Source organism: Synchiropus splendidus, chromosome 1 (genome assembly GCF_027744825.2).
Source record: "Synchiropus splendidus isolate RoL2022-P1 chromosome 1, RoL_Sspl_1.0, whole genome shotgun sequence".
NCBI lineage: Eukaryota > Metazoa > Chordata > Actinopteri > Syngnathiformes > Callionymidae > Synchiropus > Synchiropus splendidus.
In genome coordinates, this window is record NC_071334.1 from 22,676,648 (window position 1) to 22,702,644 (window position 25,997).

Consider the following 25,997-nt stretch of genomic DNA (forward strand, 5'->3'; position numbering starts at 1 on the left):
GAGAACCTGAAGTTACCCAACAAGAGGTCATTCTGGGACATCACGCAACAGCAAACCTATACATCAAAAGAAGGGTTTATTGTTTAAGTAGCCCTCGTGCTAAGTGTCTTCACACGCCACTCAATTCCAGGTCTTATTTGGAAATTTGAAGGCGTGGGAGACATAAGATGGTCGTCCAGAATGTTCACTAGAACTGGCATTAACAGCCAGGATTGCCACAGAGATCCCGACACCCACGTCAAAAGACTATCATCCACATACGTTCTGCTCCAGCAGTACCAACAAAAACCATCTGACTTGTTTTCTGACTCACAATGAATTATTCAGATCGTCCACTGACATTGAATCTTACCACAATAATTCCTACATTCAAATACAGTAGTTTAAACGCACAAAAATATAGTTTATAAAAATGCATTTCATTGACAAACCGACATCAATCAAGTGCTTTATTATTAAAAGCCGTGACATGACAGTGCAGGTTGGCAGGAGAAAGGTTGGAGTGGGAGGGAGAAGAGAGCAAAGGGCAGCTTTGAGAGGGCGAACATCATGTGAGGTTAGGCAGTGTCTTCCTGGTCGTCCATCAGGTCAGGATGTTTCAGCCACTGCGGTATCTACTCCTGGCCATAGCAGTGGTCCACTGTGACTGCACCGCCAAAGTAAGTGTCTTCGTTGATCTTATATTAACAGCTATATAATAAACTTCTGGTTAATCTTGTCAATAGGTGGCTTTTGTTCAAACCGTATTGCCGGGGGGAAACAAAAAAAATAAAAAAAAATCAAGTGAAGGGCTTGTGCTTAAACCCAAAAAACATTTGGAATATGATCACGCATCCATTAAAATAATTCAAATAAGAAAGCAAGACCTGGCTCTGTTGAAATCCAGAGGAACTTTCCCCTCACAGGTCAAGACATGTTTACATATCCCCTCTTTTCACCAGTGCTGGCTCATGACCAAAAACACTGTCCAGAGTCTAACACAAGACTGGAAATGCTCCTAGGTACATGCCAACTGTCAGATGTCCTTCCACGCTGATTTCTTGCCTTTTTTTTTTTTTTTTCGGAGATTGAGAAACCTATGGATGTCATCATTTTTTTTAGGCTGGTGTAGTCTTCTTGGCTTTATAAACCAAGTACCCATGTTGAAGGCTGAAGTGTTTTGTACCCTGTTGTTTAATAACTCCAGAATATGAAAGGACTTGCCTTCCACTAGCTGTGGGCATCATAACTGCGACATTAGATTTCATTAGAGTTTCTTTATTTGTTCTGCAATGGGGAAATTCGACTGAATACACTCGGAGGAATTGTTGTTGCATCCATTGATCAGGACTGTAATCCCAACCTCTGATCTAAGTCAGCTCTCCAGGAGCAGCATGGAGGCTCAGACACAACGTGTCCCCTAACAGTGAAGGTCCTGGATGCGGTGAAAGGAACTCCTGCAGGACGAATGGGAATTAAGGTGTACAGAAAAAGCGCAGAATGGGTCCAGGTAGCTGCCGGGTACGTGCCAGACATGTTTGGAAGTGTTTCAGGACGTTTCCCAAACTCACTCCTGCTCTCTTCACGGCAGAGTGACAGATGCCGCCGGAGAGATTCACAACATGATCACAGAGCAAGAGTTCCCTGCTGGACTGTATCGTGTTGAGTTTGACACCAAAGCCTACTGGCTCAGCGAGGGCACAAAACCATTCCACGAAGTGGCTGACGTGAGTAAAAGATTACCGTAGTAATCTTTACAATGCGGGAAAGTGATGCTTTACAGGAGTTCTACAAGTTGGTATGACTGGATTTGATTCAATATGCCGATAGTTTGAGGTTACCAGAAGAGAGAGAAGAGAGAGTTCTGTGTAACTCTCAAATACATTCTTAAATTAAAGCTTAGATACATGAATAAAAAAGATAATGAACATGAAGAAACGGTTCTGTCAAACGACAGAAAACGCCACGTGGGCTGCTGACAGGCAAGAACGACAATAAGCGTTCAATACTTCAATATTTGTGCTGGGTAAAATCTAAACACTACACAGCAGTGTTTTTAAAGCGCGGTGCATTCTGAGGACATGACATCTGGAGCACGGTTGACAGGGTCCAAGTATGGCAAATAAATAGACAGCTGTAATATTTAAACAAGCTCACCCACAGAGTGGCTTTCCTCTTTGACTGCATGCGACAAAGCGCTTCCTTCACATTCACAGTTGGTTAATGTCCAGAGGAAAAAAACGCTCTAAAAAGATATACAGTATTTTAGTCCTCATTTCACAGTCAACTCTGATAGACTCCATTCTGTGTGTGCTAGGTTGTGTTTGAAGCCCATGCGGACGGTCACCGCCATTACATACTGGCACTGCTGCTCAGCCCATATTCCTTCACCACCACAGCAGTCATCACCAACCCTCACCAGTGAACAATACGGCCGAGTACGACCGGATCAGCACCGGGGACCATTGCATTCAGGAATGGACTCCACTTCCACCTACTGCAAATAAACGCTTTATCATAGGACTGCCTCCGCCAACAGCGCTGGGATGTGGGCCACCATCCTCTTTGATAAGGGTAAAAGGTTGAAGTATAGTGAGAACTTGCACTGCACAAAACTTATAAAAACCCATATTAACTGTTTCTTCCTGTCAGTGTCCCACAACTGCCCTAAATTCTGCTGTGTACTGTTGATATATAGTCAACAATGGCCAGAATTTGAATCCTTGTCGGGATACATGTGAAATATAAATTCTATAAATATCAGATTCAATCTCTCAAAGTTCTCTTTGTCAGTTCTATAATTTGAAGCCTTGATCCAACAAAGTGATATGATGAATGATAATCCAAAAACATGAAATGTATTTTTGTAATAACAACAAAAAACCCCACTTTCCCACCTTCATGTTTACTTCTGCCTGCCTTCCATTATAGTCCATCGACTGAGGTCAAGGTCAAATTCACTTATAAAGCTCTACAGTGGATGCTTTACAGAAAAATTAAAATCAAAAGAGAGGCAATGACAATAATAATAAAAAGCATACTCAATACCAAACAAAATAGTAAACACAGAAAGATTAAAAAAATATATATGATGCATTCAATTCAATAAAATACATGATATTGAGTCTAATCTAATCACTCAGTTTGTATAAGTGTAATGTGTAGAGTCTAGAGGGAGACTGATAAAGACTCGGGGTCCAGCCACAAACAAGGCTCAAGAAAATACGGTAATATGAGGAGGGGGTTGTGCATATTGTTGGTGAGAACCAGCCCGTGCTGCGCTCACATTTGTTGGTGTGGAGATGGGGCAGGACAGTAGAATAGTGGGGCTGGAACAGTGAAGTCACCATGACAAGAACAGCTCAGCGCCCTGTCTATGTTCTTGAAAAGTTAAAAAAAAAAAAAAAAACATATCATGACAAAGCCGACCAACATCTTACGCACCCTATTGTTCTCATTCACTCACTCACACAACCAGGATTCAGAGCAGAGTTGGTGACCTTACTAACATTACAAATGGACAAATCATTGTTGTACACTCCCAGTCGCACTCTCCGGCCAGAGTTTTGCAGTTCTACAGAAAAAGACTTATGGACCCCAGAGCAACGTTAGCCCTTCGACTGACAGGTTTTAACCACTAAATCATACCTGGTTTAGACTTGCAAAAACATATCAGCGCATATTTCCGCGCAACACGCCTTTAGAGCCGTAAGGAATCTTTTGAGTCAGCTCCTAACTGCTGGGAGGACTGCACTTTCATTTAGACTGGATGTTGTAGACTGTGACTTCTATTTGTTAAAAGGCAGTTCAGAGTGTTTTTCTATAAACATGAAGCAGCAGCGACTCTCAGCTGCACTTGACCCAATACAAGAGGTGGCTGCACTGGCAGTTGGTGTCCTGTCTTCAATGCTCCTTCTGCTGCAATCAAAGAAGAAAAAAACGCTTTTTTGGTCTTCCTTTTTTAATTTAGAGCTCACTTTTAGAATGTGAGAGAAAGAGATGACAGACTCGATGGAAAGATGATGAGAACTTTGTCATAAAATTGGGCCTTTCGTTCACAGAGGATCATCTCCATAGTGTTACAATGTCGCTCTCTAGAGGTTGCAGAGAGGAAACCTTTGTTTTGCTTGTCATATTGAAGAACCTCCTGTGATGAAAACTAAATAAAATCACTGAAACCTGGTTGGGCACAAGTCAGTCAAACCCAAAATGAGTCAGAGCCTGCGACATACTGTGCATCAAAGCAAATGAAGTGTAGAACTGGTCACCACTTCATACATTTCAGATTGCTTTCCATGCTACTTCCAGCAGCGCACGGCTCCCTGAGGGGCCTCATGCTGGTGCGACTGCACCTGAGGACAGATCGTCGCCGATAACATCAACAAACCATGCCAGGGACAAGTCCAATTAAAATGCTGAAGTGAACAAAATCTTGTTTTGTGGACATTTTAACAATTATGTAAAAGGTGAATCTGACCACAGCAGCATCTTCTTCCATTTTCATTTGTTTTTCATGGGCAGAGATGTCACGCCTTTGCTTTTGATTATCCATAGGATCACAGGCCCTGTGGGATCTAGTGGATCCCCTGAGGACACATGCCAAAGGGAATCGTAGTTGGGCTATTGGACCAGGTGTCGGTGTCTTATTTGCTCAAAGGGTCGGGTGAGCAGACAAGGAGAGTGACCCGCAGGTGCCAGATGATCCAAATGTCATTTGATAGGTGCAGGCTCCCATCCAGAGGGCAGGTTCAACAATGACCGAATCTGAACAGCTGTTTTGTTTTTTCCTGCTCTTACATGAGGTTTTCTGTATCAATTCAGGAACCACACAGTCACATTCTTTATAGTTTTAACTGTCAAACAATCATTATGACATGCTTGTATTTGTTTTGTTTTTTTTGTTTTTTTTGGTGCTGGCACTGGTAAAACAAGAGCCAACTGTCACAACTACTATGTCACCAGTCCTGCCCCCGTAACCTACATGCATTTTTAGGATGCAGCTAACTGCCAAAGAAGTCAGCATGAGGCAGTCAACCTCATATTTGCAAAAGGAATTCTACAAATGTTTACTTTGTCACCGGGGAACAAGTCTCGTCACTTTGGCCAGTGAGGAAGAGGAAGAGTATCTCCACCCCACTGCCAGTAAGTAGTTTAGCGTCAGGCCAGCCCCATCATACTATTAGGCCTATGCAGGTATCGCTGCCAAAGTTACTTTTATCTCAAGATTTTGATTGTTGTTGTTGTTGTCGCATCCTTCCAACCTTGTCCAAGTCGCTTGTGAGGGGAGCTTAGGTCCAAAAGACTTGCTCCGCAGCTGATCCAAAAAGCAAGAAATGTTTCAAGGAGTTCAAAGAATATTAATAAAAAATGTCACTGAAAAAAATGCTCTTTTAGATCATGCAAATAGCGTGGCCACCAGAATTACTACCTCATCACCCATACAGTTTTCTCAGCCCCTACATGTTAGCCCCTATAGTAAAAAGAACATAACTAACAAACACAGTGACAGCTCGAATGATCTGTAATCCCTGTACAAAAAACACAATTTCTTATTATTTCTCAATTTTTTTTTTACCTCATCCGGTTCGTTCCGTTCATAAATAAAACAAAAGGGGAAGTGCGGCCCGGGTGACCACACCGTGCCACATTTAAGCAAAATATATACAGCCTGTTGGTTACACATTTGTGAACTGACGTTCAGTGACACTGACGTCTATGTCATTTAATAATGGGAAATTCAACAAGGACGACATCTGCAGATTGATCACGTGTTCATTGAAATGTGATACACAAAGTGTGTAAACACTGTATGCTCTCATTAAATGATAAACATGTCCAGGTCCACTAGCAAGTATGAGAGACCAGCTCCTGTGACATGACGGGGCGAATAACTATTAGCTTGTAAACGGAGCACCTGGCCGCTGGATGATGGCCTGTCCACCTGCTTGTTTAAGGACTTAACACTTTGCAAGATAATTCGTACAATTCAAATAAATCATCAAAACAGAAATGAGTGATGCACAAAGCTATTCGCGACACTAAAATAAACTGTTAGAGAGTGTAATGAGATTAAAGCAGTTTCTCTGAGAATGTTGACTTAGTAATATGGTTCAACTGAACAAAGCCTCGAACGTTTGACTTAACAAGTGCTCGGCGGAGCAGCTGAAGACCGCCACTCAAACTTGTGTGTTGTTGCATTCACCGTCTGAACTGCAACTATCTTCAACTGTTTCATGCGGATGATAAAATTGTTTTCAGAACTGGTTGGTGTTGCTAATGAGAATGAATTCAAATCTTTAAATCAATAGTTTATCAAAATACACAGCTTAAAGAAAGGGAATACTAAAATAACGCATCCTAGATCAAAATGAAATAAATATGAAATATTTTGTTCTTGGCATGGTTGAAGAAAACAAAATTGCACAAAAAATACAAATGGAAATCAAATTTATTAACACATGGAGGTGTGGATTTGGAGTCACACTCAAAATTTAAGTGGGAAACACACAACCGACTGTTGTGTTGTGTGATATGTTCGAACATCTCATGGGGCCCTACTAAAGTATATACCCATGTATGGATAGGCTCCAGCACTCCCACAACCCTGAATAGAAGTAAGCAGTGGTTCATTCACAATGTATGTACATATGTACGTATATATGAATTATATGGATTGGAGAGAAGAGAAAAAAAAAGTGGAAAAAAATGTGATGGGAGCACAGAGAAGTTCTCTGGTTGCTTACTTTTCCTAAAATGCAGGATACCACATTTTGAACCTGGAAGGTCTGAGGAGACTGTTTTATGCCTTGCCAGATTCCGGTGACACACTTCATCCTTGGACGCACTGAACAACATTTTATTCTTAAAAGTCAACAGGATTGCGGACCGAGAGCAGAAAAACCCAATAGGGCAGGGCATGGGTTTCTAGCTTCGAGCAGGCACAAGCTCATTGGTGGCCTGCTGGCGGTCATTCTTCAGGGCTCTGGCAGTGCTCCTCCTGTTGCACCTTGCACAAAGGCAGATCCAGCGGGCACTACCTGAGCCACTTGTTTGGGTTGTAGACTCCGTCTCATGCTACCACCTGAAATGTGGGAACTGAGAAGCGGTCTGTGGTCACCACCTGCCCATGAGTTCCACCTTTTGTCGATTCCATTTGAATAATGTTGAACTGTTCCCTTTATTTTTGTTGGCAGTGTTTGAACATGACCATATGCCTTGAATATTACAGCAACGAGTGTGAGTGTGAGAACAAATTAAGAATTGAAAAAACTCAGAGTTTCAACCAGCTAGAGATCCTTTTGCGATATAAAACTTCATGCAGTAGTTTTCATGGCACGTGCTCCTCAGTCAACCCTTAAAACATGAAGACACAAGTCATTTTTCTCAGATATGGCAATGAAGTGTTTATTTTGTCTCTTGTTAACAAAGAAATAAACTTTACAACTTAACAGTTCAAACACCAGACTCACATTGTTTTCATACCGTCAGTTGCCAGACTCGACTTCACATGTAAAAAATAAACTGAGGCGATGTCCGAGGTGTGACTGAGTGGGCGGGTGGGTGGGTGGGGGGTTTTTGTCGGGGGAGGAAGGAGGTCTTGACAAGCTTCTCAGCAGGTTCAACTTGAGCAGGGTGCTACATTACCAACTTCACGAGTCCGGCTCAGTGCAGCTTCCTTCTCTGCACCACTATTGTTAGAGAGAAGAGCTCTGTGATCGGGGCATCAACACACACACGCACACACGCACACACACACACACAGGTGCACATCACTGCAATGTCTCCATCATGAGATCATTACATATGGAAAACCAGAGGGGCATGGTGAACAAACCACTGCGTGATTGGAATTCACCTGACGTTAAACACTGTGGAATTTGGCAACAAACAAAGTGAAGCACTGTAAACTGAAGATACACTTCAGAAATTATATTTTTACGTGCAAAAAAAAAGACGTCCGACTCTTGCAGCGGGTGATCGGTAGGTACCGTGTAACAATAGCTGAACTTCATATTCTATCAACAGCATGAGGTCACTTTTTAGCAAAACACCAGTTGAACCCAGAGTATAAAGTAATCACCATGAATGACTTCCTCAATCTTGTACTTTGTGGCATTTTGTAAATACCTTCCATACAGAAGAAAATACACTTGTAAATCGTGGACTGAACAGAGGAAACACATGCTTGTAAATTCAGCTGTATATACGTCGTCAACAGGTATTGCGGTGATTAAGGCTGCCTTTTTAAGGCACCATGACAAATTGGAAGGAGTAAGTGTCTTGCTCAAGGGCACTTTAGCAATCATTGGGTGTTTGGGATCCAACCTTCGACAGTGGCTTTACTACGCTCGATCGTGTGAATTTGATTTCTGGAGGCTTGCTACTGTGGCACATTGTGGATTTAGCAACTGAACACAAAAGATACAAATGTAAACAATACAAAGACACAACACACTCACGCACCATGTCACTTGCATGCCAGAACACCTGTCAATGTTCACTACCGACAGAACTCCACGGGGCCCCATGAGGAAGGTCTATGTTCCCTAACTGCCCAAGCGGCTGCAAAAATAAGCTTCATTTAAGACATGAGCATTGAGGCCATTTCCAAGCATAAGGCGGAGCATGCTGTGTCCCATTGTCTGGGTGGAAATGTGACACTTTGGAAGTTTCAACAATGCTGTGACTGAGTTGACCTTTTTTAGACACAACACTATTGCAGGAACCGTGATGTACTTTGGGTGGAATCGATTCTCTCACTTTTTTGGGAGGGGTATATGGGGTGGAAAACAATACTGCATATTAGTCACAGTCCTTTTGAGATTGATACTTGATTCCGACATGAGCTCTCCTGCAGGAAACAGAAGACTGAGAAATACTTGAAGCTCATTGGTGCGCACTAAATCTACAGTGAATGATGGGTAATCTTTTTATTTTTTGGTAATCTCAGCTCTTCTCATCTTATCCCAAAACTAAACATGCAAAGCCACTTCCTGGCACAAGTACCAGAAATGACATCCTGATCACAGTCAACACACAGTGTTCAAACTCGGCACTGCAAACTTGTTTCAGAGTTAAGACAGCTTTGAATACTACTGTGTGAGGGTTGAATGGTCCCTGATCTTTCTGCTGCCCACACCGACAAATGAATGCGCGACTAATGGCTGTGAATTAAAATGGGGGGGGAGGAGCTAACACAGGTGAACAGGGGGTTGACTTTGGCCTGGAGCTTTCACTGATCACCGTCACACCCAAAATAATGACCCTCACAAATTTCTCAAGAACAAACACATCCCACAGTTCATAAAAACAAACGGATTAAAGCACACCAAATAGCCCCTCGAACAGGGTGGGTGCGGCTCAGCGCCCCGACGTCGACCAGACACTAGAGGTTGGCCGCAGATATGATATGGATAAGTATCAAATCTACCCTGTCATACCTCATCTTCACAGCAATATATATAGTGCCGCAGCTTCTAAAACGTAGCACATGTGCAATAAAACAAAAATCGCACGCACCCACAGGCCATTGGGTTTGCCAATAATAAAAAAAAAGTTTTGTCGATCAATAGTTGCGTATGTCAGCAGGAGCAATTCTGTATCAGCATGGACTGATGATATCTTGTATTAAGTGTTGCTGGCTGATATGAGGTGAAACCCAGCTTTACTACATAGTCATGCTCCAAAGCAGCCACCAGCCTTGTGGCCTTCAGGGACGATGCTATGCACTCCAGTTTGGGAAACCAACCATTATGTCATTCCCAAAAACTGGATGAAAAAACATCACTTTCATTTGTGTGAAAATGCTCTCAATCGGCGTGCACTTGTTTTGTTCAGGGAGGGGGTGAGATATCTTTATTTCCCCATAAAAATGAGCAATGAGCGAGCTGCATTCAGTTTGTAAGGTCAGTTTTACAGATATGAATATTTGATAAGATTCAATGTGTATGCTTGTTAAAAAAAATAGTGACTGATCACCAAAGCTAATGAATACTATGTGCTACACTGTAATAGCATCACCTACAGGAAGAGGAGTTCAGTCGTAACAGAAATATCCTCCTATGCTCCAACACTGAAGTACCATCGTAACAAAGCAAAGCACAAGAGGAACTTCAGCTACTGACTGCAGAACGTCGTGGTAGTCGGGGTCAGAGTGAAGCCGGGGTAAACGTTTGGAAAACTGAACTCAAGCCAGCAACTGTAAACATAGACAGGTGCGCAAACACTGTCAGCTGCAAGGCAATTTGGAATATAAGTGAGATTTCAAGCCAATTGCCTTATGATAAAATCCTTGCAGTACCATTTTGAACTACATGATAAATAAAAAATATTGCAACATAGCCGAACCTGGCCACTTTCCACGCGGAGCCATCTGATCTGTCCATCTTACATCGCCAGCGATTCCTGAGAAGCTCCAACATTGGGCAGTAACTGCAAAGTTTTCGATGTTGAGTGGCGCACAAACAGTACAAGACTGATGAGGCGCCACAAAACCGCTTCCTATGCGTTTTCATTTGAGCTAATATATCCTTTGTTGAGAACATTTTTGGTTTGTCAACAGCAAGAAACGTTAGTTCGATTGCTCGCTGGGTACTTCTTAACATGATATGAGTTGCTTGTTTTCAGCGTCAGTGGTGGAATGAAAGCTTGTTTTGAGGAACTCACAGACAATGAAAATGCCTGTGTGCAATGACTTTTCAGTGGGGCTTGTAAACACTAGAAATGAATTGAAATGACTGCGTTAATAAAGAATAAAAGCTTCATACGAGTGTTGATTCACAGATCAGAACGCTCCGAGAAGAAAATTGCCACACAATTTAAACATCTTTGGACAGACAACCAGAAAACAACACTGAAAACACAACTAAAATAGATTTTTAACAGTGAAAATCTGGTCAAAAAAATAATCTGCCAACTAGTTTTTCACCATCTTTATAGTGCTCAAAGCTTAAAAAATAAAACTTTTCACAGCTCAACTTTCAAACCGCCATTCAAGAACAGCAGGAGCCGCAGAGGTCAGCAGCTGATGGTTCTCTCATTCTGGCCCATCTGACGGACGCACGAGAATAGAAAAAGGGAAAGATCTAAACGGCCAAACTCACAGGGGATCTGGCCAAAAAATCCCCATGCTTCAGTGCATGGTACAGTACAGTGACAAGCATTAATCACATGGTCCAGCACAGAAATAATCTACGGAAAAACCTCAGAGACAAAGTACTCAAACACTGGTATGAGAGCCATCCCTGACACTAAATGCTAATGAGGACACACATGTGCTGGAATGCTTGACCCTGCTCCTGAGGAGCAGCTTTTCACACAGTGCACCTCAAAGAAAATGTAACAATTGCAAAAAAAAAAAAAAAAAAAAAAAAAAAAAAAAAAAAAAAAAGCACATTAGGTTAAATCCCCCCCAAAAAATATAAACTTCTGAACTAAAGCAATAATTTAGGTCTAAAAACAAGATGGAAAACAAAATAAATTAAGGCATGCAAAAGATGTCAAATCTTCATGTTTTGATTCTTTTTTTTTTTTTAAGCCAAACATCCTATATTATTATAACATCTTCCTGATAGGAAGAAACCACGCACTCTTATTGAATCCTCAGAAAGAAGGTAGCTGCCAAAATAAAAGTCACACCCACTGGAATATCGATGTAATATGCCCGAGCATTTAAAGGCCAATATTTACATATTTGTGTTCCGTGTTCGAGCGTTTTTAGGAGGCCGATATTTACATACATGTTCATGCGGATTGAGCAGCAGTGCAGCAAAAAAACACTTACAGCGAACGCAGACACGAGTGCTTCAACACACAGCTTGAGTCTGAGCAAATAAATACCATTTAACAAAAGGTTTGAGAACAAAGTAAAAATACTCATACGTGTATATATATTGACCTCAGAGACTCCTTTGATGAAAGGAATCCGAGGAAACGATATGCTTAAAAAAAAAAAAAAAAACGTACAAAATGAAACAAATTCCATTGGCTTCTAAGGTGACGGTGATACATCAGAAGTGAAGCATTGCGGGGCCGGGGCGGCCTGGCGATGTGGTTATGCCACATTAAGGCTTTGCAGTTTACAGAGCTGAGCTGCTGCTCCTTCCAACCTAAACTGTGATGGGAAGTAGTAAAGCCGGCACAAAGAGAAAAACATGCAGCTACTCGCCCATCGCGCGCGCACTCACACAAACACACTCTCACGTTGACAGCTCACTTTTTTCGGACTTGCCACTGCCTTTCCTTTGTTTTCCCCTCCGGCCAGAATTCTAGGCAGCATTAAATGGTGCACACTGGCTGGCCATCATCCCCAGACCTCCTCCACTCCTCTGCATGGGTGGAGGGAAGGGGGTCCTCCATGCCAGAGGAGTGCTGTGGGATGATGTCTGGGACAGTTCAGTAGTCTGCAATAGGGGCAAGCTCAGGGTTAAGGTCCACCGTGATGTTCTTGTAGAGGCTGCTGAGGGAGATGAGCGGGCTGTAGTGGAGGTTATTGAGGCCGTCCAGGTGTTGTCGCTCTTTGGAATACCTCAGAAGTTTATACCTGCAGACAGAGTTCCAGGCTTATGAGCATCAGCTGCCACCCACCCAAGGCTGTCAGTAATTCCTGATGTTCCGTACAGGACATTGGCAGGATTTCAAGGTGACTTTCAGACGGCCTTACCTGCCAAGGAACTGCACCTCCCCTCTATGGTGGTGAGGAATGGACTTGTACTTTCCGATCTCTCCCTCTGGCCGCGTGACATTGAAGCCAGCATAATGAACCCTAAGGAGGCAAACAATATTAACCATAAGCAAAGAAAATGACATCAAAAATTGATGATGCCAAAGCCATCAGTAAATATTAAACAGAAGCTGTGTGTGAGTGTGCGTGTACTTTGTTTATCCGACTTTGTGGGAACAAATTCCTGACAAATGTTCTTGTGAGGACCGTACGACATTTGGGGACATTTGGCTGGTCCGCACCAGGTTAAGCCTCAATTTGAGGATGAAGGCTTCAAAATATCCAGGTCATCCAGTAGGTTTAAGATCGGTTCAGAGTCATGGCTACGGTTAGCCATTTGTTCTGGATTGTTACGTTTAGGGTGAGAGGCTTGTGTCCCCACAAGTATATTTGTACTTCTGTCTTTGTGAGAACCTGTATGAGTTTTTAATCAACAGAGTGAAGACTTTTTTGCAATTATTTTTGGCCAGTCCTCAATTTTTCAAGCCTCAGTTTGAGGGTTAAAACTACAAAATAGGTGAGTTATTATGATTGGGTTTTAGTTTGGTTCAGAGTAAAGGTTAAGTTTAGCCATTTGTTTTAGATGGTTAGGTTTAGGGGGAGATGCTGGGGACAGGTTTATGTCAATGTATGTCAATGACGGTACTCACTAAGACAGGAAGACAAACGTGTGTGTGTGTGTGTGGATTCAAAACTCTCTCAGCTTGGACTCACACACCACAGCTGACATCACGTACCTGTTCCACAAGTCGTCATCTTCTCCACCCCAGCCCCAGAATGCATTGGGAAAGCCATTGATCTTACGGAATTGTTCAACAGTCAGTCCACTGACTCCACCAAAGAACTCACTGTAGGGAAGACTGGAAACACAACACATCCGAGGTTACTCAACATTAAATGCTGGGATTATTCCTTGTGCATGTGGAAGCAAGAATGTCCTCACTGGGTATTACACATATTCAGCATAAGCCCGTTTTACCTGGCCCTAATCCTCGGTGGAACATTTCCTAGTATGCTGTAAATGCCAGGTTTGCCGGGATATTGTGTCATGGGTGAACATAAATGGATCCTTAAATAGAACCTACAGCACCACAGTGGAAAGCAAACAAACAATAAACAAAACAAAATGGAGCAACAATAACTGACCAATCAGATGTGTTAAACTGTATGCATATAAACAAAAAAACTGTAATATAACCTCCCATGTGATGGATTCAAATGATTACAATTATTCACCTTTAAATGAAACAAATAATGCAGTTAAATATTGCTGACATTGGCTCCCGACTCTGTCTGCTGGGTCGTGCGAGCATGCCAGGACCGATTTGACCTTTTCAATGTCAGCTGTTGTCACCTTAGATCGAGTCAACAAAAGGCACGTTCCCCCTATAGGAAGCTTTTTAGTTCTTACAACGGTTTGCAGCAACCACGCCAAGAATTATCCTCCCCACCTATTTATAAAGAATAGTGGAATTCCCACCGCACACACACCTGTTAGACCTCACGATCTCACCATCAATCCCTAGATAGACAGAAAGCTACTTAAGACAGAGGGGGTTCTGGTGTAGTCCACCACCAGCTCTTTCCAACATATATCAGGAGTCTGTCAATGGGTGAGAGGTGAATACGGACTCTTGTCTCTGGTCATGTCCACTTGGCTAAACAATCCAAGACGAGAGCACAACAGAACTAGGATACGGCCCTGGACAGCAATATCGCAACAAACAAAAGAACGACGGAGACAAGTAAGAATGTAACCAACACGACTCAACATTTAGCAGGATGTATTTGTCTGATCGCCATTTAGTGAGAAGCTGTTGGAATCAATAACACATCAGATGCCCTGACTAATGATCGATGATATCGAGTCACTATCGCAACTTAAAGGTCATTATTATGATGATTATTATTCACTTACATGTACATGTATTTGTCAAGCTTGGCAGCAAAATGGCGTGGCATCTGACCACAGCCATAATAGTTGCGATCGTTTTCAGGTATGTGATCAACATCATGGAAAATCAGGCAGTCCCAGTCCAGGTCCTTCACAGCCTCCAGGAATCCCACATTGAACAGCATGGCTCTGTTGAAGGGCTGAGAGCCACTCTGAAATAACAGTCAGGGGGGAGAAATGGTTTGCTTCTGAGGTCCAGTCAATATTGTTTTGGATGCAAGCAAAATATCCCTGACGCTATCTGATCGATTGTAAAGAAATATCACCGTAGATGTGATATTGATGGAGATGTTCCAGTAGCGGTTATGCACTCGCCTGCAACATCATCGCTGTAATAAACTGTTCCCATGCTTTGTGGATGAGACTGTACCTGCTCGATAACATAGAAGGCAAACTGCAGCCGCTGACTCTGCAGTATTGGGATGAGGTGTTGGAAGAGGATAGGTAGATGTTCATGACGGTTCCTAAATGGAATCAGGATGGCAACCTGCACAATGGAAAACAGGAATGAACCCAAATTTATAACACGGCGCAAAAAGGCTTCTTTGCAACAATGGAGCAACCTTCCACCGAGGTCTGCAATCCTTGGGTTTCCAATGGCCTCCAAACTCGATGGCAAAGAATTTGGAGAATTTCAGTTCTATCTCCTCCATAGGTATCTCTGTCATGTTCACTTCCAAAAGGCCCTCTGTGGAGAAACAGAAGTTAGAAGTGCCTTACACTCCTCAATAAAACCTGTTCATCAAGAAGTGTCACATTTTTCTCAAACACACTGCTTCAGACAAAGACCATTTATTCTTCACGTTATTCCCTAGTACCTTCTAGGCACAGTGAATATAACATACATGAAGAGAACATGTCAAAAAGACATTCACAAATATATAGAAAACGATCGCTTTTATGCTCCTAGCATAAATATAACCCCCAGTTTCCACCGCGCTCGGAACTGCAGCAGCAGCATAGTTTTCAGTTTCCACCAGAATGGATTGAGTGATACTTGGTGCATTGAAACACACCAATAATCTAGAATGAGATCTCTGTCAGCAGCAGCAGGACATGTGTGTTGAGGGCAGGGCTTCATTCACCACACCCTGATTGATTATAAATAATCATTTAAAAAATATATATAATAATGCGAAACACTGAACTAAGGAGCTTCGATCATGTGTCAATGCGCTATCCAAGTCAGACGCATGGACCGATCAAGAAACATGCGTGAATTAAATGTGTTTAAAACTATAACCATGAACGGAAAAAAAAAATCCTCCCGAAGCTCCTCAGGCTGCTTCATCAGCATCTGTTTTTCCCTCGCAGCAGAGATGGAGCGACCGCGTCTGCAGTCTCACCGGACAGACACACGGGTGGCTCTACCCAAATCTCAACTGCTGAGAGTTTATTTTGTCAAAAGTACAATTAAAACTGTGATCATGAACTACAGTCGTCCACACTGGAATGCACAGGGGCTGCAGCCTGTGATGTCAATTTCCTGTTGCTCTTACAGTAAAATGTGAGAGCAACGTTGCGTCTTTTTTTTTTTTTTTTTCAGATTTACTGACTTCCTGTCTGAACGATGCTCTCCACTCCAACTTGAAGCTGCTCTGCAAGAATAGAATCGTTCCAAATTGAAGCAAGGCCACGAGGCTCTACGCCAGGTGTGTCCAAACTGTTCCAGAAAGGGACGCAGCGAGTGCTGGCTTTGTTTCAAGTCTAACCAATCCGCTGTCAGCTGAAACAAGCAGCAGCAAATCATGACAGTCCTCAGACGCCTGAGTGCTCAAGCTGTATTTGCTTGTTGGGTTGAAACAAAAACCTGCACCTACTGCGGTCTTGAGGAACCGGTCTGGGCGCCCCCGCTCTACACCCCGAGGACATTGACTGACTGTAAACAATGCATTGTTTTAGTAAAACTACAGTGCAGCCAATTAGGATTAACAGTCACAGAGCGCGTGACCATGTCACGATCACAGATGCGATTTCATGGCTGCATTCTGTTTAATTTCATTGGAAAGTTATTTATTGGTGGGAATCGTTCTTAATCACTGCAGACGTGCACACTTGTGCTTGACATTTTTAATATCTCAAACAACAAACTCAGACGCAGCTTCGTTCGCCACTTCCTGTTGCACTCGTACTCATTGACAGTAAAGAGTAAAACTTGTGAGAATTTAAGCCTCAACTCACTCATAGAAGGTAATCGCTCCGGGCAGGGAAGGTTCTGAGAGTAGGTGAAGTTCTCTGGGAGGTAAGTTGTTGGCTGGACCAGGTATTCACTGGAGTTGCTGCCATCCGGATAGTCTGGAAAAGAACAGAAGCGCCATTATTCACCAGTGGTCGCGCTGAAACCTTTGATACTTGTTTCGGTATTAAACACTTCCAGACTAAAAACTGTGTTGTCATGAAAAAAAAAGTACATTTCTTTATTAAGTAATGGAGTGGAAATGAAGTGTTGCACTTTGAAATTATTTCATTATTATTATTATTGCACAATTTATTATAATGGTAGATTTAAGTTAATAGAAAATACTTGCAAACAGAATGTAAAGGAGAAAAGAGTATTATATTATCTTCTTTCAAATGTAATTACAAACATTTGCAGAAAAGCCGGATTTACAGAGAACAATGAATTAATCAATGCAGCCAAACAGACAAGTACGTATCTGTGGACACACTTTATAAATCCAAGTGAACTAACAGGACTATAGTTGTTGTTTTTTTCTTAACTCTCATTTTGAGGATCGACTATGCATGAACAGCCCATGACCACGTGGACTCACCTGTCCCATTAAGGGTACTGTTCTTATTGGTGTATAATCGTATCATCTGGCCAATGGTCCTCACGTTGTCCCTCAACATGATACCCCGAGCCTGCACCATGAAGAAGTATGTGTTGGCTGAAGGAGAGAGCACAAGAAAGAAAGGCATCAACCAACACATCAAGCAAAACCTCGACCCTCAAGTCTCAGCGAGGTGGCTGGAAACATTTATCTTAATAACGTGATGCAATATGAAGCAAGATGTGGCATCAAAAAGCATGACTTCAAAACGGATGGATGTTATCAGATTGTCAAGTGGCTTGTGAAGTTACTCTGCACTGCTATGTTATCTTCAATTTGCACATTATTCTGTGCACTCTCACCACATTGGTAGTTCCTCACCCATTTGTAGTTACTGGTAAGACAGTAATAGTCCAGACAGTAAGTCTACGATCTGCCTGGCCATACTTCACATTCGTGGACATCGACGTCGCCATGACACCATTATTGCTCATCCTTTAGTGTCTAAAACTGCACTTTACTATTATCATTGGGCAGACAGAGAAGATCATTATTGTACTTAGTGACTCACTGTTGTGAAATGTGTCAGGGCTGTGAGAAAAGCAAACCTTCTTGATGCCAAAAGAATTGGAAAGCAGCTGCTTAGATCCAAACTCCCAGCTCCTTTCTAAAGACCCAGTGAAGTGAACATGAGCGGTGCGGTGTGGACGCACCTCCATCATCCATCTTCCAACTGCTCATTCATTCACTAATACTCTGTCCAACTCCAACTTGCACACCATTGAGCGATAGCTGCTCGTGGAATATTTAAAAAAAAAAAAGCTCGATAAAATGTGATTTATTACGTGGATTTAGTTCCTCTCACACACACGCCCGTGTGCCACCACATACCTGCGGTTAGCTTCTTAGCTGGGTCGCGTTAGCACCAGCAGAGCGATCAACACGAGTTTAACCGTGATCCTTTAAACCTATTAAACGTAAACACTTCCACTGACCTATGCCGGGGGCCACGTAGATGAAGTAGAGACAAGTGGTGGACATGGAGAAGAAGAATATGAAGGCCAGGAATGATCGGTTTGACACCCGAAGCAGTGGCCTCCAGTTCACCATTTTGGCTTCTCTTTCTCCGACGTGAATCCCATAAAATGCGTTTTAGGATTTAAATAGTCCGAAAATGTATTCGCAGTAGTGCAGTCATTGAAAGCGTCCCAGTTGTCGGAGATTCAGACGTGACAACGGCAATGAGTCAGGAGGCTAGAGCGGTGCTAACTGGCCCGATTCTCCAGCCGAGAATATTCCAGATGGAGGTGCCGCGCTAGGGCGATGGCCTCGCAGTGGCCCCACGCTCGGGCATGCCGAACCAGTCACACCGCCGGCGGATACGCTGTCCGTGGTTAGAGTCTAGGGAAAATCCGGGTTGTCGTCCATGCTCATCATATTTTCGCCAGCATTGCGGGTCGGTTTAGCAAGGGGCAGGTCCGCGCCGCCTGCTCCCACTCTACTCCAGGCCGGTGCGGCACACAGCTCCGTCAGACGGCGCACAAAGCAGGCCGGTCTCGCCCGAGCGTCCCCTCGCTGACTCCGACTGATCGGGACGGTCAGATGGCATGTGTGCAGGTGGAGATATCGGGACTGGAACTGTACAACGGGACACTAGCCGCAGCAGCGCCCAACCAATTTCTGCTTTCACCGCAGACGCCGTTTCCGGTCGGGGGAAACCTCCCGACGTTTCTATGGAAACCAACTGGCGCCCCATGGACGAGAGTTTGAAATAACAGACGCGTTTTATACTAAAAGTCGCCAATTGTGAGAGATCGTGGCTCAGATCAAGTCCTGCGATTATTATAGCCGTCTCCAGAGCCAGTGGTCGCAGTTGTGCCGCAGCAGACGACTTTTTTTTTTTACTGTTGGGTCGTTCGAGTCATGTGACTTGTAGTTTATTAGAATCAGAATCAGAATAGAATTTATTGTCATGGTCAGTGGGGGTTCCACCAACTAGGAAAGTGCTTCGAAATAAAGTGTTGTTAATGAAATAAAAAATAAAATAAATATCAATCAGAATCAGAAAAAAACTTTATTAATCCCAAGGGAACAATGTGCAAGAAAATGCAGTTCAAGAAGAATCCTTCATCGTGATTTTTTCAGAGATGAATTGTACGTTTTTATTGCCACAGGCTGCAAAATCTGATCACAAATTTAACAGTCTGACGGCTGAGGGGAAGAAGCTGTTCCTGTGATGCGATGTTCTGGTCTGGATGGACCGTAGCCTCCTGCCAGAGGGAAGAGGAACAAACAGTCCATGTCCAGGGTGAGAAGGTTTTAAGACAGAAAAAAAACCCAGTTCTCTTTCAGGGATAAAAAACTGGTGCTCCCGTGCACATCCCGAGTATCCACTACCCACAGTACATTCCTGGCTCTGTAAGAGCCTTGTTTCTACCAACTCGGCCACTATAACCACAAAAAAAACAATGCCAAATTTCACTTTACTGCGGGCTGCTGGCAAGTAAAGGACGGAGGGGACTTTGATGACGGTCTTCATGTCTGAATAGATCTTTGATCTTCGATGACAGTGACTCCTCTGTAAGGATGGACAGACTGACAGACATTGTCATCGATTTATGTGTCATTTATAATGTGCTCATTGCAAGGTGTTTCCACTTTGAAACGCCCAGTGCACATATTCAAACCAATGCTTATGATCTGGTCATGTACAGTGAGCAGAATCTGCTCTCCGTGATCTGACCCCATGTTCAAGAGAGGCTTCACAAGGTGCTTGTTTCCTTCTCATTTGGCCATATTACCCCACTCTGAGGATAAACTAAGTTCCTTGCCTCAAAGCGAGGTCAGTCAAGGTGTGGAAGGTTGACCATCAGATCCACATAGCCAGGCCAATCCCCTGACTTGAACGCAATTGTATTCAATGGGGACACCAAGCATGCAAAGATTGAAAGCTATGATCCCACAAAATATTGACTTGTGAACTCTTGCTCACGTCAGTATTGTGTTGTTTAGAACATTCATTCATTCATTTTCCTGGTCTGAAAATGTCACAATTTTGTTATTTTGACGCTTTGTCATTAAATGTGCTTTAAAAAAAAACTACTGGTTTAATTTGGGACATAGAAATGTTCTCTTCTTCTCCCCTTGCTCATTTATGATGTAGGTCGATGGGTGAATACGTCAGGTCCCAGCCATTCTGTCTAAAACAGACTGTTTTATCCCTTCAGTTTATGTTGAAGTTTGACTGCAGCCACTCACAAAATGAGTCAAACCACATGGTCATCTTTAATTCTAACTCTGGATCCACCTCTATTTCTACACTCTGTCGATATTGTCATCGTTGCTATAACTGCCGGTCGTTTTTTTGTTTGATACTTGTGATTTTCAATCATTTGTCAAACGTAACCATGTGATGACAATATACTCCTCACCGACAGAGGGCAGACACACGACTGTTTTCCAGATGTGACGTCACACGGGAAGTTCATCGTGACTTCAACAGTTTCCAAGTTGGGAAAACTTGGTTCGGGTGTGGGACTGCGTTTGATTTATCTCCGCCGTTGGCGCACAATGTCGTGACCGAGAGCAGAAATGAAGCGCGTTTGACTTCGGCCTAGTTCAGTTGGCGTGAGCGCCTGTTTTGGCAGCCGGAGCTCATGGATGTGCGCGTGTATTTGTCTGGCTTCGGTTTCAGCCACACTGCGGCGACTGGCGTTCTCTCCACCCGCGCTTGTTGACGTTTCTTGGGGTGAATGTGGCGCTGATAGGTCCCGGTCCTGCTGCAATGCTGCTCCTGCAGCTGCTTCCGACTGTCAACTAGTCCCAGCCGGCTCCGGTTTCCAGGTCCTCGATGGCTCACTGCGCCGCCACAGACCCGAAGGTACCCGCTCTGCAATCGCAGGGCGCCGTGGATCAGAGCATGAAGCCGGTGCTGTTCGAGATATTCGGCGAGATGTGGAGCGTCCACTCGCGTCTCGGCCAGGGGGTGTCGGCCTCCGTGTACCGGGTCAGCTCCGGCCGAGCCGCCAACGCCGCCGTCAAGGAGTTCCAGGCCGACCCCCGGGGGGAGGACTACGGCTTCCACAAAGAGAGATCCGTCCTGGAGGCCATCCAGGGTCACAAGAACATCGGTAGGTTTCATGTCACACACAGTTGCTGCGCAGTCGCACATGCAATACAGGTGCAGACATGGCTTCAATCATAGTTGGGAAATAACACTCATCTCTTTATTTTTTGCATTGTTTGTCGTGCTGTCAATAGACTGGGATGTTTCATGATACTGACACAGAGTTAACTGTTGCGTTGATGAACTCCACCTGAAGTGCCAGCTGTTTGAAGTGTTTCTTTCCCCACCGCCAGTGACTCTGTATGGTGTTTTCACCAACTGCAACTACATGGACGTAGCAACCCGCTGTCTTCTGTTGGAGCTGCTGGACATCAGTGTGTCTGAGCTGCTGGTACGAGCGGTTGGGAGCAGCCAGAGTGGACAGTAAGCTTTTGTCTGGTTTACATACCAAATGACAGTCTGTGGATGTGAAGACCGTCACCATCCCTGGTGTATTCCAGCAGACCCCAGCAGGGCCACTCCTTGTGGCTGGTGCAGCGTTGTGGCCGAGACATCCTGGAGGCTCTGGCCTTCCTCCACAGAGAAGGCTTTGTCCACGCCGACCTCAAGCCTCGCAACATCCTGTGGAGTGCAGACGACGAGTGTTTTAAACTCATCGACTTTGGTCTGAGCTTCAAAGAAGGAAACCAGGTGACTTGACTGGTTTGGGGAGCTTTTGTGGTTCTGTCAAATAGTGTGAACTCAGAGCAGCTCTGCTGCTTCCCCAGGATGTGAAGTACATCCAGACTGATGGGTACAGAGCACCAGAGGCGGAGCTACAGAACAACCTGGCCAAAGCTGGTGTGGAGCTGGAGGGGGACTCGGGCTGTACATCGGCAGTGGATCTGTGGAGTCTTGGTGTCATCCTGCTGGAGCTGTTCTCAGGAATCAAACTAAAAGACACCATCCGCTCTCAGGAGTGGAAGGTTTGTCCGCTGAACTTCAACCATGAGCTGCGTCACTGATGTGAAATAAATCTAAGCTGTCAACGTTTTCCCAATTCCAGGACAACAGTGCCGCCATTGTCAACCACCTCTTTGCCAGCAACAGGCTGGGGTCCCCTGCCATCCCCGTCTATCACCTGAGGGACCTCATCAAGAGGTAACCTGTCTCTAAAGTGTTTCAGAGTCTCCTGATCTCATGTTGTCGACGTGACCTCTAGCATGCTCCACAAGGAGCCCCAGCAAAGGTGCACTGCCCTGTCTGCACTGATGAACCCCTTCTTCAGTATTCCCTTTGGTAAGTTCTTGGTCTCACCACCCCCATGAGCTTGTTCTTATGAGTGTGTGTTTGTCAGCTCCTCACATCGAAGACCTGGTCCTGCTGCCCTCTCCTGTTCTGCGTCTGCTTAACCTGATCGACGACAGCCACCTGCACAATGAAGAAGAGTATGAAGGTACCGCTCAGGTGTTAGTGAAGTCAGCAAACTGGAAACACTTGCCTGCTGAGATGTCTCTCTGTCTGCCTCCAGCTTTGTTTTGTCTTCATGTGAAATCTGAAATATGTCAGACCCATTAGCTGCAGGAATGAAAGACAACCGCTCCACGCGTGCAAACTCAGACACTCGGACATTTTTTCTGCTGGCAGACATCCTTGAAGACATGAAGGAGGAGTGCCAGAAGTACGGCTCAGTGGTTTCTCTGCTCATACCCAAAGAGAATCCAGGGAAAGGACAGGTTAGTTGCCCTGCTGTTTTGACTGGAACAGTGCCCCTCTCAAGCAGTCAACGTTATCCACCGACTGCAGGCCAAGAGTCTCCTGAACACAACACTCACCGTCAGCTTCTGCTCTGTTTGCCCGCCAGGTCTTCGTGGAGTTCATCAACTCCAGCGTATCCAAAGAAGCTCAAAGGAGGCTGACAGGCCGCACCTTCGAGGGAAAGTTGGTGGTGGCCACCTTCTACCCCCTGAGTGCCTACAGGAGAGGTTACTTGTACCAGACGGTACAGTGAAGCTGCGGCCTCCCTGCATGCTTTCCATATCGATTCATTCAGACTGCTCCAGCCTCTTCATGCCATCTATGCAACCGATGATGCCAAATTACAATCCCACTTCACCGTCATCAGCAAGGTGTGACGTTCAGCAGACATTTGTAGATTGCTTTAACTTGTGTTTTATTTTTTGATGCAGCGAGCGTCAGTTAAGACAAGTTCAGAGCGCGGGGTGTTTTATGCTGTGTTTGTAATAGTCTGCACACTTGGCCTGAACAGCAGTGGGAGGGATGTCAAACTCTCCAGTGTCCTAAGAGCAGAGCAATCCCCCGTTTTACCGGGGACAAGAGAATGGGTAGGAGTAGCAGCGCCACCTTGAGAGAAGACAATCAAACGTGAAAATAAGGGCAGCCTTAACATTAGCTAAAGAGAATCATGGCCACTGTGGAGGGATTTCCCAGTGGACTGCCTCATCTAGAAAGCACAGGGTCGCCCCCTTGTGGCTGTAAAAGATACCACTGGCACTCGTGTGAATACTTGGTTGAATTTGCCTTAGTCGCCTGAAGTGACTTGAAAGATTTCTGATGAATCGCGGATGTTTTTCTGGTGAATCCACACAACGTTGCTGTCACCAGTGTTGACAAGAATCGCGTGGAAAAACCCAATCGTGACTGCTCGTATCCAAATGCAACACTATTGAGGAAGTGCACCTCATGCTTTTAATGCGACCGACCACCATTAGCGTTTCTAAAGACCAAAGAGTCACGTGATCAAACTCAATTGAACATGGCTTCACAAGTGGATCGAAAGACACCAGGGTAGCGTGAGCGCAGCTTTAGGTTGACTGTGATTGATGAGTGTCAGAGTGTATATTTATTAGTGTGTATGTGTGTGTGTGTTAACCACGAGCTGTTGATTTGTGGTGACCTTAAGGAAGCCATGTGTTTTATCCAAGCTGAGTCGCTGGAGAGGAGTGTCTGTCACGCAGTCACATGAGGCCTTAGAATCGGAGAATTCTTCCATCAGACAAACTAAGTGAGCGTGTGTTTACAAAACGGTATTGGTGCCAAAGTGTTTGCAATGTTGACGTTACTGATGTGAGATGCACAGCTGTGGAAGAGTGTGTTTGAAAGCCATATGGTGGAGAAGTTTGCACTTTCCATTTTCACCACAGAGTCACTACTGAACACTTCCTGCTCGTCTCAATAAAGTTGTGTCCTACTCTTCAGTCTGTCTTTTTTTTTTTTCCACAAAGTGATCGCTGCGACACGTCATTGAAAAGCATCAGAGTTGACTCAGAGTTGTCGGCTGAATTGGGGCCTGTCATGTAACTGAAATGAAGACATCCATTTGACATCAAAGTGACCTCATCCATCTGGTGCTCAGCTGTCTGTCTTGAATTGAAACTCTGAAGCGGGCTGTTGAATAACCTACAAACTATTCAATGACACGCATCTTAAAATGACTTGCTCTTGTAGTTTCAAAACGAAGCGTCTGCATTCGGACTTGCGAAGTTGTCAGTGACACTTCCTACCAGCAGATGGCGCCATCGCCCCAATTTGAACAAGACTTATGAAGAGGCGCGGGAAGACGAAGACAGTGGTCGGTGACCTACTCACATATTTAAAGAGAATCTGTTGCCCGATTTACGCACCTTTAGTGATATTGCGGGCGACTAAATACTCCTTTATTCACAGACTTTGTTTAAGGAGATTTGTTTGCTGTGGTTTTGGGCAAAAAATGTTACATTGGAAACATGGTGTAGCACAATAACAGTGGCACAAGATGTGAACTCCCTCATGTTCAGGGGCGAGTTTACTGACCAAGCAAGCAGCTATCATGTGGACAAAATGTTCCATGCTCTGTTTGAGTGCTGGGTTGTAGAGGAGCGGTGGCCATTATTGTCGGGTCACTGATAAGCAAGGTTTTGATGGTGCTGCAGAAAGACAGAACTCCATCTACATGTTGGCCCTCACAAACTGACTGAGATGTTGTGCGAGGCGCATCATGCTTTTCACCCAGAATCACCTTGAGAAAGGGCAGGTACCAGTGTAATACAACATGGTGTGAAGGCCAGATAACGTCTTGCTATTGTACAGCAAAAAGTAGCTCCAAAAATATATTTCCTACCCAGCTGATGTGACCATCCTACCGTAACTGTGTAAACGCTTAATCCATTTTGAAGCACCACTCCAAGTCATGGACTATGTGGAATGGGGCGACACCCGACAGAATATGAAATGGAGGGTCCAGAGGCTTCCATCATAGAGGTGGTGACCACCGGGTGGACTTTCAAATGCACTGCTCTGACTCCAGAGGAGATGAGCCAGTAACATCTGCCCACACGTCATGTATTGCAACCTCTGGCTGTGCAAAGCTTATATGATGGAGTGAAATCAACGTAGCATATTGACTGACAACACAAGATTTGGCCCAATACCTGCAAGACAATGGAGCCAGTGGCACGGTTACAGATCATTTTGTGGAAGTAGGTTATTAAACCTCTGACAAGTCAGCACGTCTTCACATGAAGT

General features: G+C 44.3%; 3 protein-coding genes across 4 annotated transcripts; 2 read left to right on the plus strand and 1 right to left on the minus strand.

The window, feature by feature from the left end:
• The first annotated feature begins 593 nt into the window (after nucleotides 1-593).
• On the plus strand, nucleotides 594-2,404 carry ttr (transthyretin (prealbumin, amyloidosis type I)). Its single transcript, XM_053862868.1, has 4 exons — nucleotides 594-659; nucleotides 1,355-1,500; nucleotides 1,571-1,706; nucleotides 2,297-2,404. The coding sequence occupies exons 1-4, from the start codon at nucleotides 594-596 to the stop codon at nucleotides 2,402-2,404; spliced, it is 456 nt and encodes a 151-aa protein (XP_053718843.1).
• Nucleotides 2,405-7,367: 4,963 nt separating this feature from the next.
• Nucleotides 7,368-19,137, minus strand: b4galt6 (UDP-Gal:betaGlcNAc beta 1,4- galactosyltransferase, polypeptide 6). Its single transcript, XM_053853146.1, has 9 exons — nucleotides 18,424-19,137; nucleotides 17,429-17,545; nucleotides 16,836-16,949; nucleotides 15,218-15,342; nucleotides 15,025-15,141; nucleotides 14,619-14,806; nucleotides 13,438-13,560; nucleotides 12,641-12,742; nucleotides 7,368-12,520 (listed from the first exon to the last, which is right to left on the minus strand). Exons 1-9 carry the CDS (start codon nucleotides 18,536-18,538, stop codon nucleotides 12,373-12,375), a joined length of 1,149 nt encoding a protein of 382 aa, XP_053709121.1. The 5' UTR covers nucleotides 18,539-19,137; the 3' UTR covers nucleotides 7,368-12,372.
• A 1,781-nt stretch (nucleotides 19,138-20,918) lies between these two features.
• Nucleotides 20,919-24,676, plus strand: uhmk1 (U2AF homology motif (UHM) kinase 1). 2 transcript variants are annotated; one of them, XM_053883715.1, is made up of 9 exons: nucleotides 20,919-21,558; nucleotides 21,788-21,917; nucleotides 21,995-22,184; nucleotides 22,262-22,459; nucleotides 22,540-22,634; nucleotides 22,696-22,772; nucleotides 22,831-22,929; nucleotides 23,121-23,209; nucleotides 23,338-24,676. In XM_053883715.1, the coding sequence occupies exons 1-9, from the start codon at nucleotides 21,279-21,281 to the stop codon at nucleotides 23,482-23,484; spliced, it is 1,305 nt and encodes a 434-aa protein (XP_053739690.1). In that variant the 5' UTR covers nucleotides 20,919-21,278; the 3' UTR covers nucleotides 23,485-24,676. The 2 variants fall into 2 exon arrangements, with proteins under 2 accessions (XP_053739690.1, XP_053739698.1); XM_053883723.1 differs by having other exon boundaries at nucleotides 21,998-22,184.
• Nucleotides 24,677-25,997: the final 1,321 nt, after the last annotated feature.

Coding starts and splice junctions, on each gene's coding strand:
- b4galt6 (XM_053853146.1), bottom strand. CDS start 18,538: ATGGTGAACTGGAGGCCACTGCTTCGGGTGTCAAACCGATCATTCCTG. Junction 15,343..16,835: donor GGAGCGATTACCTTCTATGA/GTGAGTTGAGGC, acceptor GTTTCTCCACAG/AGGGCCTTTTGGAAGTGAAC. Junction 12,521..12,640: donor GAGGTGCAGTTCCTTGGCAG/GTAAGGCCGTCT, acceptor CTCTGTCTGCAG/GTATAAACTTCTGAGGTATT.
- uhmk1 (XM_053883715.1), top strand. CDS start 21,279: ATGGCTCACTGCGCCGCCACAGACCCGAAGGTACCCGCTCTGCAATCG. Junction 21,918..21,994: donor GGGAGCAGCCAGAGTGGACA/GTAAGCTTTTGT, acceptor GGTGTATTCCAG/CAGACCCCAGCAGGGCCACT. Junction 23,210..23,337: donor AGAATCCAGGGAAAGGACAG/GTTAGTTGCCCT, acceptor TTTGCCCGCCAG/GTCTTCGTGGAGTTCATCAA.
- ttr (XM_053862868.1), top strand. CDS start 594: ATGTTTCAGCCACTGCGGTATCTACTCCTGGCCATAGCAGTGGTCCAC. Junction 1,501..1,570: donor TGGGTCCAGGTAGCTGCCGG/GTACGTGCCAGA, acceptor TCTTCACGGCAG/AGTGACAGATGCCGCCGGAG. Junction 1,707..2,296: donor CATTCCACGAAGTGGCTGAC/GTGAGTAAAAGA, acceptor TGTGTGTGCTAG/GTTGTGTTTGAAGCCCATGC.